Source organism: Lampetra planeri, chromosome 2, assembly GCF_965212315.1.
Source record: "Lampetra planeri chromosome 2, kcLamPlan1.2.h2, whole genome shotgun sequence".
Taxonomy (NCBI): domain Eukaryota; kingdom Metazoa; phylum Chordata; class Hyperoartia; order Petromyzontiformes; family Petromyzontidae; genus Lampetra; species Lampetra planeri.
This window is the reverse complement of record NC_136108.1, coordinates 14636855-14652650: the sequence shown is the minus strand read 5'-3', so window position 1 is coordinate 14652650 and position 15796 is coordinate 14636855. Positions and strand designations below refer to the sequence as shown.

The 15796-nt window shown below is 42.8% G+C and overlaps 1 protein-coding gene across 1 annotated transcript; it reads left to right on the top strand.

The window, feature by feature from the left end:
• The first annotated feature begins 9859 nt into the window (after positions 1–9859).
• On the top strand, positions 9860–14935 carry STEAP4 (STEAP4 metalloreductase). The gene is made up of 4 exons (XM_078615557.1): positions 9860–10411; positions 11599–12126; positions 13217–13333; positions 14663–14935. Exons 1-4 carry the CDS (start codon positions 9860–9862, stop codon positions 14933–14935), a joined length of 1470 nt encoding a protein of 489 aa, XP_078471683.1.
• Positions 14936–15796: the final 861 nt, after the last annotated feature.

Below are 15796 nucleotides of genomic sequence, written 5' to 3'. Positions count from 1 at the left end.
TGTTGTCATGCCCACGGCCCTGCGAGGGAGGGTTGTGTGGACTGTTCATGTAAAACTTCTACACTTGGGCGTGCACAAAACTCTCGCCACGATCCAGCATGATTTTTTCTGGCCAGGCATGGCCAAGGACGTGGCTGATCTATTGAAGGGTTGTGTACAGTGCGTGTGGTGGAACCAGCCGGCCAGGCCCTATTGTCCACCCTTGCAGTCGATTCGCGTCTCACGCATCAATGAACTGGTCGCACTGGACATTCTGGGTCCCTTTCCCGTTACCCCCCGGAGTAATACCGTATTTTCCTGCATATAACCCGCGGTGTATACCACTTTTTGCAAACAAAACAAGACCCTGCGGGGTATATAGAGGTGCGGGCAATCCAAAAAATATTTTACAGGTGTGATATGTCATAACTCGTTATTTTTTTTCTTATACAACACTTACCTTTGACTAAAGCACTGCTGAATAAACCACTCACACTAAAATTGCACATGTTATCACGTTTAAAATCATTCGAATTGTTTGTACAATAAAACGACAATGTTTGAAGTGGGCGCACTTTGTTTACCGTAATACTTTCAGTGGATGTAGGGGGGTGCGAAAGTTTCAGCTGAGGCTATGGATTGCGCAATAGGAAGGGCCTTAACAAGCGTCTACCAGACGCAGAATCATAATTACTGAGTCCATTAGGCCGCTGCTATTGGCTGAGCACTACCGTATACAGTCGCGACTATGAGCTTTGTTTCAAACTTCCAATGGCTGTGTTGCCAGGAGGCAATGGCGTTACCGTAGTGCTGCTATTGTCTGCGCAGTGTGCAATCTACCATTGCTAAGACTGTACAGGGGTAACTACCGGTGATATGATGAGGTCGAATGCTGGTAAGCCTAACAGTAAGCTTACTTACTTATTTATTGGATATTTACTTTTGTTACTTATTTACTGTTTTAAGTTCACTCGTTTCCGGTTAGTTTGTTTTCTTTGTGCACGTTATGATTTTAATGTTAACAATTGATAGTGGAATGTATTACAAATGTAAACTTTGTATTAATATGATGGAACTAAGCTGCGGTAACAACGTTAAATATATGAATGCATGCGGGGTATATGGAGGTGCGGGCTATCTGAACTTTTTTTACACAAAATGCTATTTTTGCGGGGTATATGCGTCTGTGGGTTATATGCGTATGCAGGCTATATGTGGGAAAATATGGTAAATATTTACTGGTGGGGGTGGAATATTTTTCATGCTGGCCTATGGATGGTTACATCCAATAAGGGTGCTCCTGAGCATCAAGGTGTGCGAACTATTGACGTGCGAATTCGCACGTCACCATACCATCCCCAAACAGATGGTATGGTTGAGCACCTGCACAAAATGGTCACCTCAATGTTGAGTCACCAGGTCAGCGAGTCCCAGCTATTCGACATTTTATTTGATGTACAGAAGGGATCACTACCCCCCAATTGACGTTCAACTGCGCATAGCGCCTCCACTCACTAAATCCAAAATTTCCGAGGTGGCACGCTTCAACATTCAGAGGCTGTCTGAAGCACGCGAAGCTACTAGGGTGCATTCTAATTCGTGCCAGTTGGCTAACGAGCGCCTGCGGAATAGGCATGTTTCGCGCCATGAGTGGGTTGTAGGTGACAGGGCATGGCTCCATTGCCCTCAGGTTCCGGTGGGTACTTTGCCAAAATTATTCAAACCTTGGGGAGGGCTGGTCGAGATCGTTCGCGTTGTCCGTCCGCAATGCGTAAAAATTCGGTGGGGCCGCCGGTGCTGGTTTGTCCACCCGTCGCGCCTCAAGCCCTTCGTGGCTCCACGCGATTCCATCTCACCTCCAAAATGCAGGGGCCGAGTATGTGACGTGTCCGGCGAGTTGAGGGGTGTGCCTGCCGAGGCAGATCCTCAGCAGAGGCCTGTCGATTCATCCTCAGATGCCGCGCGATTGACGCCCCTCCAGGTGCCACCATCTGCTGCTCCTCCGGCTCCGGATGCCGGGAGCTCCTCCGCCCAGCTGATGGCTCCCGGGGCAGATTCGGCTGCTCCAGAACACTTGCAAGTTCCCCCCAGGTCTTCCGCCGGTGGACCGGCCATGAGGACTCGGTCCAAAACTTTCCGGTTCACGTGACCCCAGTCACACGCACCCCCCCCCCCCACACCATTTATTGAGGTCTCACTCGTCGGGCCATTGTTGTCGTTGCCTTTATCAAATTTTCACAGGGCGATACACGGTGTGTATCTATGTGCGCTTTTTTGTCCTCTCTATCTTTTTTTGTTGCTTCATATTCCCGCCCTTTTCCGGTCGCGATGTATATTTGTAAATAGTGTACATTTGTATAGGTGGGCTGGGGTATTTATTGTCGGGATCGTTTTTGTTATTGTTCTCGTTGAAGCACACGTTGTTATGTTGCTATTAGGGGTCAGCTTATTTTCAGGGGGGAGTTGTCAGCCGGGACGGCTGAGTGCTACGAGGGGGGGGGGGTGATGTAGTGGCATCGGCAGATGTCACTGCATATTGTGTGAAGCCAGCCTGTGTGAGGCACGACACACACCGCTCACATCACCTACAGCACTGCAGTGGGAGTGCAGTACCGGCCCTAGCGGGGGCCGGCTGAGATTGCCGATCAAGGATGGATGGCACTGCACTCCACGTGCAGTGCCAGCCTCTGGAGGTTAGGGGGCAAGAGTGCCAGGGATGGTGCAGGGGTACACAGGGGGCCATGGCACTCCATGTGAACCCGGGGGCCTGGTGACCAGAGATACTGGTCCGGGGGCCCCAAATAGGAGGCTGGGGGACCACGGGACAAGGACCAGGTCCCTCTCGAAGGCTCGAGAATAGGGGCGTGACTAGGGGCGAAGTAAGCCCCGCCACGGGTCCGACTGGTTGTTGCAGGAATCAAGACCGAAGCCGTCACCTTGAGAAGAACTGCCCGACTACAAGACACGGGGTCCAGTCCGATCTCGCCACCCCGTGTGAGCTAGGGTTAGCTAGCCCGGAGGAGATACCTCCCTAGGGTAGCTGGTGAAGGGGCAGATATACCCCTTTGTGTTTAGGGCTTTATTGTTAAATAAACGTGTTGCCTCTAAGAAGTCTCTGCCTCTCTGGTGTGAACCACTACATATGTTATGTTTTTAAGAGAAGTTTTAAAATATATTTTTTGCCCGGGCAACGCTGGGTACTTCCCGCACGTAGTGAATATATCATGTGCATTCAAAGTCAAAATGAATTCTTGCCCAAATGAGCATGGAAACAGTACTCATCTCATGTTGACAGCACTAAGCCAATGGTGGAAATTCCAAATTCGTATGGCAGGAGCGAGTCTATCCATGGGATGACCAGTCTTTACTTCTCCTTAAATTGGTACTATCCAATAGGGTTTTGAACTCTCGCAAGCCGCTCGGTTAAATGGGTGTATATTCACGTGCAGCATAGATATTTATACTGTCGTAAAAATAAGTACATATAAATTAGTTGTCAGCTCTTATTTAATATAATGTACTTTCCAGAAAAGCCATTATCACATGAACAGGAGGCAAATGAGTTTAAAAAGATGAGCTGAAATACTTTAAATACATATTCATATATGCAGTCCATATAGTTTAGCGATTTAAGAAAAAGGCTAATATTTTTAGATGAAAATGAACGGTTTTAGGGCTCACATTAGGTTAGTTGGTCAGTTGAATTATCTTGTTCCCAAATATGTTTTCCTATCCCTCGTACGAATATCCAAAAATGTTATACCAGCTGAATTAATAATACTGCCCAAATCTAAGCAATGATGACTTCGTTGAATAAAAAAAGTGTATCGCAGTTGTATTTTTTAAAGTGGTGAAAGCCACCGATTGATATGGCTTCTCATGTCTGAAACCAGTCACGTTTCTCATTTTTAAACAGAACTGACTTATGATAGTGTTATAAACCTACATCTATACATGTATCATCATGCTATTTCTGCACACATTAGTATTGCTGCTTAAGCTGCTAGAGTATCTTCATATAAAAATTAAACCTCAAATTAAATATACATTGTGCGTAATTTTGTGTTGTTTTAAATAGTTTCACTTCCTCAAAAGTTACAGGCTTAGAAACAAACATTATGAAAATAAAACTAAGGAAAATGTCAAGAAGCTAAAATATAACAAAGTATTCCTTACCACAATATATTATTGTCCACAAATATTTTTTAAGCGACCACAATACAGAAACGATTGCTTATACAGCATTGACAACCAGTCAAATTTGAGGATAAAGAAGGGAGTCCTTGTTTTACTTTGGGGAATTCAGCCAGCGGTGGGTGCTAGGTTTGGCTGTGCCATGACATGCAGCACTTCGTACTTGTGATGTGCCGTGGAATTTTTAAAGTGTGAAAGGCAGAGCAGGCAAGGCGCTCAATGCCTTCCCCAGAGATGGCTCACCCTTCCGCTTATGTGTACACTTGAGTTGACAACCACAGTGGGCTTAGGGTCGAGTTTGAATCAACAATCGTAAAATCTCAGAGCCACACGCATCATATGTTGGCCTGAGCTCTCAGACAGTGTTAATGCATGACGCTGAAGATTTATTGATGAAAAACTTTTTGGAGCATGAAGTCCTACTACGGAGTACCATAAGCAATGTAGAGCGGCTTCCGGAGTTAAGTCGTCGGATCGTAGGATCTTGCTGTCCAAATTAACATCGTGGTAGCAATCATCTCCTGTGGCAGCTCTACTACAGTTGTGGAAGCTGTACATTCCCATGGTGAGAGCTAGTCTCTCCATAGGATGACTCGTGGCAACATTTACATCATATTGGCAGAGGAATAGAATGGTAGGTAGGGAGTCTCTTTTATTGCCAGGCTGGATCCCATTTTGTTTTCTAGTTCATGGAAGCCAACAATAGTTAGTCAGTGGCGGCTCGATACATTTCCACTAGGTGGGGCTGTTGTGAGTGACCTCTGAAAATATGGCGTTATAATGAAGAAAAACTTCGTCATCTTATTGGCCTTCTAATTCTTCGTTCGCTGCACCTGCTGCCATCGTCATTGCTGTTGTTTCCTCCTGGAGCGTGTAGACCGTGAGCTGCTATATTTGCACAGCGCAATCTCGCGTCGTGACATCGTCTCATTACAGCCGCGGGTGCCTTTTTCACCGCCCTGAATGGGTCTCGAACGGCGTCGCTACAATGCTAGAAGCTGATCGCACCGAATGAAGAAGGGATTTCTCTCAATTCGGACACATTCACAGCTGCCCCGGGACATGCCTGAGGCACAAATCAGACTGTGGTGTTACAGCGATTTCTAATATGAACAACTTAAAATGTTATCTTCATTAGGCAATTCACGTTGAAATAATCATCATATTTAAAACTTTTTAAACAAAACTATTGAAAGAAAAGTATTTTTTATGAGAAAAATAATAATTTGTCATCTCCAGCTGCTTGGTGGTGCTATGCCCCAACGCCCCTAGTGGTCGAACCGCGCCTGTTGTAAGTGTTGTTTTCGTTGTTGTTACCATCCCACTGCTGGGAAAAGGCCTTCCCAATATTTATTCCATTCCCTAGTTGCTCTGATCCAGTCGTGGTCTCCAAATTCGTAGATGTTGTCTTGCTATGGTCATCTCTTCTGCTATCTTCCTCTGTTGTTTTTTTTGTCTTCCCTCAGTCTCCTCTAAACAGATGATATCTATCTTCTGTTCTCATATTGTGTCCTGACCATTTGCACTTAATTTGTTTTGCTTTAATAACCGCATCAATGACTCCTGTTCGTTTTTTTCTTCATTTCTTAAGCTATCTCTATGACTAACCCCTACAATGTTTCTTATCCGTACAATGGTTCAAATTGTAGGAATGTGGCATTTCAGCCGCAAGCTCAGGATCATGTGTGTATTTTGAACTTCTTTCGCACCATACGTAGCCACCCGTGCTAATCGAAACACAGCTGCATGTTCATTTTAGCATGGAAAGACTTTCCCTTTGATGGTTATAGCCCAATGAGAAAGTTATGTTTCAGGGAAGACCTTAGGTGTATAATTTACAACATCCTAGCAGGGGTTGCATTCTCAAATAACCCATAACGGTAAATAAACATATTAGTAAATTAATAGTGGAAAAAAGAGAGGGTTGTAGAGATTGCTGGCTAGCCTCTGCTCAAAATCCAACATTCAACACATACCGCATAGCCACATCACTCCACCCAAAACCCCAAATATGAATGCCACTCCCTTTTATCGTTCCATAAAATCATCCAGTAATTTCTGTGGTCAAAAGTAAATTTGACAAAGTTATACATGTACTGAGAGGCCGCACCTAATCCTGAAAAACCAGTGGCTTACTATTGCAATTCTCTGCCATGTTCTGGAAGTGTATTAATTTATAAATGTATTTCTGAATAATTTACTGTATTATCCTGTGGAAGGCTTCGAGCTGTTTTTCTCTCAGTTCCATTTTTTTCCTCTGGATTATTCATCCGCAACGCTGATCCTTGCTGTTTTTGTCATCGTCTTAGACAGACCTCTGTACACAAGCTGAAGAGAGGTAGGTAACATTGCATATTTGCTTCAAAGGTTTGTAATTTGTTTCGTGAAAATGTTTTTTTATTGTTTTTGCAGATGGTCCCAATGGATAGGGAAGCTTCCGTAGTGTAACAGTCAGCACAATGGACTTGCAATCCAGATGTTGACAGTTCGTTCTGCCGGCATTACAGTTAAAACAATGTTTCTGTCCACCCAGCAGAACAGATGGGTACATCACAGTTCGTCGATCAACGGATTGGTTGTGGTTGACATCTCGTGACATCTGGACATCTAGTGGGGGCTCTTCTGCCAGCAGTGACCTGAGGAAGGAATTGCAGGGTTGCACCTCTTCACATGTTTTATTGTTTCCTCTCAGAATAAATACTGTAATGTCAGAGTACCTACCGACTGAATTTAACATTGGTTAGTGTTCATATTGGCTGCTGACTCTAATCTAGTGATAGAAATGATTTATTCCTATGGAGGGCTGCTTCTGTCCAAGGCAACCAGTGTTGACTTCGACCAAAGTGGTATTCATTACATCGATCCTGAAGCGGTGACCGTGGACTGAGTTGACCCCTGAGATGTGAACTTGCAGCCTTTCGATTGTAAGTGCAGCTCTCTGGCAGACCACTGCCTCGCTGGGTTAAGTATTAATCTAATCCACGGCCATGCAGGCAGAGAAGGTTATTTGACCATACTTCACGATGCTGGTCAGTCCGAGTTAATGAAGTTGGGGGGGGACAACGGGGCAGCAATGAATGTTGTTGCACTGCCCTCCTCGACTGGCTGCAGAGCCTACACTGTCGGTTTTATGCATGGTGGTGGTCACCCATCCAAGCGGTTCCAGGTTACACCAAGCTTAACTTCCAAGGTCTGATAGGATGGAGCAAATTCTCAGGGATGAGTGGTATATCATAATTTACAACACGAAAAGTGTAGTAGTCTGTGTGGTGCAGTGGCATATGTCCCAGGCCACAACGTGAAGCCAGGTACTTGCACACATGGCAGAATGTTTTGACAAATGCATTGCAGGAATTCAGTCAACCCGCATATCTCATACTGTTGTGTCAGAGTAAATATAAGTACAATATCATTGTCAAAATAGTATACGTTGGTAAATATTCGCGAATTGTATTTCGGTATTGCTCCTTACAGCAAGCATAATGTTTAATGTTTATTTTTGCAGACAAATAATGTTACTCTGATTTAATGATATTTATTTATTTATTGTGTTTTCCAAATTGTCATGAATATGTAAATGTAGCTCACACTCGAAAGCATTTGTATAAATAATTAAATATTAAATCCTAAAAATAAGCTATTCACTTGAATGCATTTATACGGTATAAATGATGTACTGAAATAAAACACATTTTCAAAGTAAACATCGTTCATTCTGACTTACCACTAATGTAATGTTGACGTATGTAGACAATGGAATGTCTACCAAAATGCGGATTGAAAGCTTTCACATAACATGTTCAACTTTTCAAAAGCACTCTAAGCCTACTCTCCTCACTTTGATCCAGATCCACCCTCAATAACTATCCTAGATATACAGTATATATATACTCTTTGGTTCTTGAGGTAAAGTCACGTCGAAAGAAAATAAATTAAATAATAGAATACGACGTTTCGATTGCAACACAAGCAACCGTCCTCAGGTAGAACTAGATTTGAGAGAGAGACAAAACACAGGCACACACAGACAAACACAAGCAGAGAGAGAGAGAAAGACAACACAGAGACACACAGAGAGAGACACACAACATAGACACACAGAGACCCAATGCCTCTGTGTCGAGGCCTTAAATAGAGAGGGGGGGCAGAGAGAGAGGTGGGTCTGCTGGAGCAGCTGCTGGAGCAGGGAAATTAGCATGTCAATGAAAGACCCAACAAGACTGGTACATTTTAGAGAGAGTTGTGTGGAAATCCACCCCGAAGCGACCGAATGAGAGAAAGAGCGAATGGACCTATGGGAGCCTGGTAAATTTTAGAGAGAGAAATAGACAGTTTGAGAAAACAAAATTTAGAAAAAAAATTGGAAATGTAATGCAATGCAACACCGAGAGTCGGCTAACACACAGTTAACGCATAGCCTCTCCGAAGATTGCAAAATTTGAAGTTAATTGTGAAATTTGACAGAGACACGCAGAGAGCGATAAACAACTTACATCCTCAGACACACCGAGAGAGAGAGAAAACAAACTTAAATCCTCCCCGTAGAGGTGGTTCAAACTTGATTTGAAGCTTTCGTGACTGCAGGAATTACTTGACACAGAGGCATTGGGTCTCTGTGTGTCTATGTTGTGCGTCTCTCTGTGTGTCTCTGTGTTGTCTCTCTCTCTCTGCTTGTGAGTCTGTCTGTGTGTCTCGGTGTCTGTGTTTTGTCTCTCTCTAAAATGTAGTTCTACCTGATGACGGTTGCTTGTGTTGCAATCGAAACGTCGTATTCTATTATTTAATTTATTTTCTTTCTACGTGACTTTACCGAAAGAACCAAAGAGTAATTCCTGTAGTCACGAACGCTTCAAGTCAAGTTTAGTGCAGTATACGAAACTCTGATGTGTTTTCCAATTGTGTCCCACGAATAAAATGTTGGTGGGGCACAATTGTTTAACAAGCTTGTTGAGCATGACGTTTGTTTTACTTGTATTCAGCTCAACTTTGCAGCCTGATTATTAATGTATTCCATTATTTATTGCAGTTCCTCCCCCTTCGTGATAATGAAGACTATGTAATCATAAAATTTGAGATGATTAATATATTCTGTACTCATATTTATGCCTTTGTTTCACCAATTACGTTTTTAAAAAAAACTTCTAATGTCGGTATGAATAACTTGGTGAAAGCGTGTCTCCTTGTCCGACTCCTTCACGTATATATTGTTGCTTTATGTAATATCAGCGTAGCTGTTGCCTTCTTGTACATGGTTATAACAAATTATCTATATCATAGATGATTTAGGCCTTTATTTGTGATGTATATACAAACAATGAGCCGCAAAATGTCGACAATTTAAAATGTTAAAAGTAAAGACATAGCCGTGAAACATTGATACATTTTATATATTTTCAGTCATTTGTAAAACGAGCGTGCAGATAATACAACATTACATCGGTATTTTACCTCTGTTAGTGTTCTTCCAAAATGCCTTAGAGGTATTGTTCTTTCAATAGTCACACACATATGGTGACATTAATAAAGAGTACATTATTAATTTAGCCTCTCAATGTGTTTTTGGCTTCTACCGCGTGTTGTTCAGCTTGTCTGAATAGAATTTGCCAAAACACATGGGAGAGTGACACAACACAAGCACTAAAACCTACGCAACTACTGCGTTTATTTACAAAATCAAACTCCAACGATGAATTACTGTGCCTGCGTTCTGTTTTTCTCCCACATATCTGCATCGCAGAGTATGGAGACACCTGGGAATATCGGCGGTTTTCCTCTCGCACCCGAAGGCGAGTGTGCAACAACAGCAGCAGCAGCTGCTGCTAAGAAGAAACATAGCAGGAACATTGCCGTGCTGGGCATGGGAGACATGGGACGCTCATTGGCCATGTGCTTCCATCAGAGGGGCATCACCGTGGTGCTGGGCAGCCGCGACCCTGAGGCTGCATCCTCCCTGCTTCCCGCAAGTTCCCGCATCGCCTCGTACGCTGATGCCGCTAGCGAGGCTGATCTGGTGATTATAGCTGTCATGCGGCATCACTACAGCTCCCTCCCCGATGTAGTGGGAGACCTCGCTGGCAAGACGCTGCTGGACTTGAGCAATAACAAGTACAAGGGGCAATATGAGGATTCCAATGCCGAGCACTTGGCCAAAATGTTCCCGCGGGCGCACGTGGTGAAAGGTCTCAACACGCTGTCGGCATGGGCCCTGCAGTCAGGGCTGGAGAATTCCAGCAAGCAGGTGATGCTCGCATACTCCCGGCACTCTCTGCAGCAGCGGTACCCCTGTTTGTGAGATACCCAACAGAACTAGAGAGGCCAATGATCAAATGTCTGCAGGCCACTGTCCAGGCCTACCTCAACCCCTTCTTAACCACTCCAATTCGTCCTCCCAAGTGTCAGAATAACTACACCGCCACTTTAATAACCCCACTCTCTATTTTTAACCACGATCACCTTATGTTCAATTAGATAATTAATGTAAAGCGCCTTAGACTAAGGCACGATATAAATCTACACAGTACAATGTCAGATGAGATCTCTGTAGGTAGTCCTGAGCCAGAGGTGGAATTTCATAATATCAATATAACAAAATAATGTGGGATTAATTTAGCCACGAAAGCCTCGAGACCTCCAGGACTTTCAGGACGTTCCTGCATTGGAAAACTTGGTAAATCTATGAATGAGTATTGTGTTAAAATCTCGGATGAGATCCACACGTACAGCAAAATAACATTAAATACCCATTAAGATAGGATAATAATCTACCTTCCGTGCTTTCATCAACTGGCCACCTTGTATACCCTGGAGAGGGGGGTTTATGGCATACACCTTGTATATATACTTGACCCATCAATCCGATCTCTAAAGTCTGATGCTGTGTTAGCGGCGTGCACCACCACACATCTCCTACATCTGATAGGGCAATAATTTAACAGCAGCAGACCATCTTTAAGTTTCAAGGGCATTGATCTTTTATTACCACAACAAAAAGAATAACTATAACTTTCGCTGTTTATTTCTTGTACTTGAATCATATCCAAGGTTTGTGCCTAAAAGCTCACAAATAAATGAGCTATGGATTATGTAGTTTGCATTAATTATTTACAATGTCTGATCATTAAATAATTGAATGTCTGCATAACAAACGAAATACCGTGTTCATACATCAATCATGTATAATTGTACATGCACATATTTATTGACAGCAAGAAGCACGAGTAGAATTTTTGAGTGGTGGCATAGGGTCAAATGGCCATTTCTCAACTCAGAATGCTGTATTGTTTGACACTGCACATCTTCAACTTCGAGTCATCACTGAAGAGTTTTCTGGCTGAGCAGCCTTGTGTGCGTATTTATGGTCAACAGCCTCCCTTCTATATTCACTGCCCTGTCACAATTTAGCCACGCTGGACTATCATTTCACAGGTTTTTATTTGCGGTGATGACCCCGATGCCAAGACTCAAGTGCAGGCTCTAGTCAGCCGTATGGGCCTTATGCCAGTGGACCGAGGCTCACTGGCAACATCTCAGGAATTGGAAAACATCCCTCTGGAGCTGTTCCCTACCTGGAGGCTGACCGTAACCCTCTCCCTGGGGGTTGTGGCCTTCTTTTACATCTATTCCACCGTCATATATGTCCTGTACTACTACCTGAAAAATGACAAAAACACATTCTACCAGCTCGCCATCCAAATGCCCAACAATGCGTTCCCATGCGCATCGCTCGTGATGCTAGCTCTGGTCTATCTGCCCGGCGTTCTGGCCGGCTTCGTGCAGCTGCATCGCGGCACCAAGTACAGCCGCTTTCCCGGCTGGCTCGACCGCTGGCTGCGGTGCCGCAAGCAACTGGGGATCGCCGCCTTCCTCTTGTGCTGCCTGCATGCGGTTTACACGCTCGTCATGCCCATCCGAAAACCCATCATAGATAGCGCTACACAGAGAATAATCAATCAGGTAAATTAGTCGGTTTGTTTCATTTCTTTGTTTACTGCCATAATAACTGCTCACAATGTTACGGAGTTGATTGTGTTGAATTTCTGGGGATCCATTTTTTTGTTTGTCTGTATAGATAGTTTGCTCCCTGAAGCACAATTTGTTGTGTTGATAATATCTCAAAACCACTCCGCATAAGTTAATGAATGTTTCCATTCATCCACATAGTATGTCTGTATTTTTTATTGTTTTGCAACAACAGAGTAATTTGTCCCAACCAATGACTTTTTGAATCTGATCTGTAATAATAATGTAGTTCCTTTGTAGTTGTTCCTTTGCATTAGTTGTTGCAATTCATTTGTCATCCACAAAACTAATATGGTTGTTATTTTCAACATTTATGTTTATGCCTTTGTTTCTTTTCATCCAATGTTTAGAAATCATTGTAAAGTCCCTATAAATAGCCTGAGTGATATCATATCTGCTTGAAATATTTTATCTCTTCTGATTTGTAAATTGTTACTTTCATCATAAAAAATTTAGTTGTTATATCTTTTCAATTATTTTATGTCTGTAAATTGGCATACCTACACGGTTGAACTAAAAAATAAACTACTTCTGAATAATAACATTGGCGATGAAAGCCGACAGACAATATTTGATCATTTTTATATATTTTTTCGTTTAGACGTTTATTTGTGAGGGCCTTGATTACTTAATCAGTTTCCATTTAAACAAATGTATTTTCTACAAAAGACTTTTCCAGGATCGAACCATGAGTATGTATGTGGTGAATGGTAGTCAATAATTCTATACATCCAACTTGCTTGTATGATTACCTGGCCTCTAAACTATGCCTTGATTTGGTTTCCTAAGATCGTCGTTAGCAATGCATTTACATGTGACAGAAGACTCATGGGTCTGTAATTATTGAAAAAGTTTCGTCTCCCATTTTTTACTTTTAAAATATTGAGGCATCTTCCCGTGAGCGAAAACTTTGGAAGTAATGCTTAATGTTTCGTGAAAATGACACGGCTTTGGCCCTGACTAATTTATTTTCTAGATTGCTGCCAATAAGACTACCCAGACGTCTAACCTGGAATTGTGGCAGGGTGAGCTTTACCTTGCCTTTGGGATCCTTGGGCTTGGTGTTCTCGCTGTCCAGGCTATCGTTTCACTGCCTTCAGTGGGCAACAGCTTGAACTGGAGGGAATTCCGCTTTGTGCAGGTAAACAGTACATAAACACAATAATAAATTATATGGGACGTTTTGTTCCTGAAAATGCGTGTACACGACAGCTGAATGGCTCAAAATGCAGCTTTCGCATCTATTTATCTCGTCTCCGCTTCAATGAAACCGGATCGTTTTAACACTGTTTAATACGGCACTGCCTTGCAAACTAACCACTCACATTAGCAAAAGTTTTTTTCTAGATCAAATGACATGATGTATGAATAGTGCAGCCAATACATATAGAATGATTAACCATCAAAGTATTTTAATTAATCGTCACAATGCAGAGTAGCATTCCATAATTGATAACGTTTTGCATTATTGTGGGTTTTTTTGTCTCCGTTATTCTATGTGCTTAGATGTAATAGCGTTTAATATGTACGTGATTTGCAGAAATCATAAATAATCAATTTTCCAATGAGCAATTCTACGTATGAATCGTGAGCGTAAGAATACAAGTTTATCGATTAAATTATATATCCTTATATGCCGGGTTTCACGAACTAACATAGGGTTGAAGCAGGTTGAAAAGCAGGCTTGCAAAAAAATATTTTAATCCTTTTTAAGATATTTATAATTCCTGGAATCGCATGAGAAACATTGCAAAAATACATTTTTGTTTGCAATTTTTTTGAAATATACATTTATTTTCGGTCAGAATTAATTGGACAAGGTCACAAATATTTTCTTAAATAATCCTAAACAATATAATGGAATTTTAATACAGTATATTCTACTGAGTGACAAACGGAAGATAAATCTGACATCACATTTCCCCTATATGCTCCATGTTCCATAGTTAAATTACATCTCCTGCCGAGATTAATGCAGGCTGTTGCATAAGCGCACTAATTAAAGATCACGAGCAGGTGATGTCCTATACTGAGGTAAGACCATTACATCCCTTAGATCCATTACAAATTCTAACCAGGCTCCTTACGCACAAGTCATGCAGCAACCGTCCTTTTTAATAGCGCGTAATGCACCAGTGGAGATAAGTGATATGCTAACGTTCACATAAAATGGATTGCTCCAGTTTTTTGCTTACTCCTGTGTGTGCAAAAGAAGCTTTACGAAGCATTACGTGCATTAACAGTGAACTGCTGAACAGTGGAATGTTCGTGAAGATTATACATTTTTATGTTAACCCTTGCTGGATTAATCCACATGTCTAATTTACACGGGGGGAGGGGGTGGATTTTTCTTTAACTTAAAACTGGCACAAATAAATTATACGACAGGGGTTAACATTTGCTGGCGATGCAGTGCAATATCATTACGCATTCATGCGATTCTTTCTCTCCATTTTTCTTGTATTCTCAGTCGACGTTAGGTTACCTGGGGCTGGCCCTCGTTACTGCTCACACCATCTGCTTTGGAGGCACGTCCTTCCTCTCGGTGCAGTCATACAGCTGGGGCATGCCGCACTCCTACATGGTCTCCCTGCTGCTGCCGTGTGCGGTGCTGGTGCTCCGCTTCTTGCTGGCGCTGCCCTGCTTGGCCCGGCCACTCTCTCACATCCGTCAGGGCTGGGAGAGGGGCACCGCCGAACTGAAGAAGAATGCGCAGAAAGAGATCCACAGAACGCCGCTCTAGCCACCAATCCCCAAACACTGGTCTCCTCTATCCATCTGCTCAACGTCCCAATAGTCTACTGATGTGGTCCTTTGCTGTGAAAAGGACTTATTACACGTGTACCTGTATTGAAAATACATTAACAGCCAGAGAATATGCATTATTAAGCACCAGTGACTAGGGACATACGTGCATGCATTGTACAGTGCATCGTGAATCAAGAATAGCATCATTCTAATGCTTATTACCTTCGCTTCAGTTACAGTCAAATGTTAGGAAAACTTGCTTCTTATATGTGTGCAACCTGTCAGCCACATGCCAGGCATCAGCTGTCCAAATGCCAATTAGAATTCATGAGAACCAATTCCCCAGTTGTCCATTGCACCTGAGCTTAAGCCTAATGATGTTAAGTTGCATATCTATGCCTAGGACAGTATCTATGTCTGTGCTCGTGACATAAACATAACATTTTAACAATCTTGCAGGACTTTATACAGTTCAGAGAGCCCTATGAGAGCCCTATGGGTTGGGAGGCAAATATATATGAACCACATTATTCGAGTATTTGAGTTGCATTTTAGCTGCCACCTCCAAACCCTGCCCCCACCCCCGCCCCCCGCCGACATACCATGTGCGTGTATTTTTTAAACAACTAGAGTTGGTTGCCAATTCGGACAGGAGCCTGAATTCTCCTGGAATTATATCACTTTTTTGAACAGGCCTGAATCCTAATTGATAAAATCGTAATTTGTAACAGTGTCAGACAGGTTCCTGTTTATCTGTGGCGATACGAAGATAAAAAAAATACTTCACTAATCCGTGAGAAAACCATTGTTGATATTCGGTTGAGTTTCGCTGATGAACTCCTCACGGGTTGCAATA

Bases quoted from the DNA above. Each gene is read 5' to 3' on its own strand.
- STEAP4 (XM_078615557.1), top strand. From the start codon at position 9,860: ATGAATTACTGTGCCTGCGTTCTGTTTTTCTCCCACATATCTGCATCG. The intron at 12,127-13,216 runs GTAAATTAGTCG...GAATTGTGGCAG, and splicing joins CACAGAGAATAATCAATCAG to GGTGAGCTTTACCTTGCCTT. The intron at 13,334-14,662 runs GTAAACAGTACA...TTGTATTCTCAG, and splicing joins GGGAATTCCGCTTTGTGCAG to TCGACGTTAGGTTACCTGGG.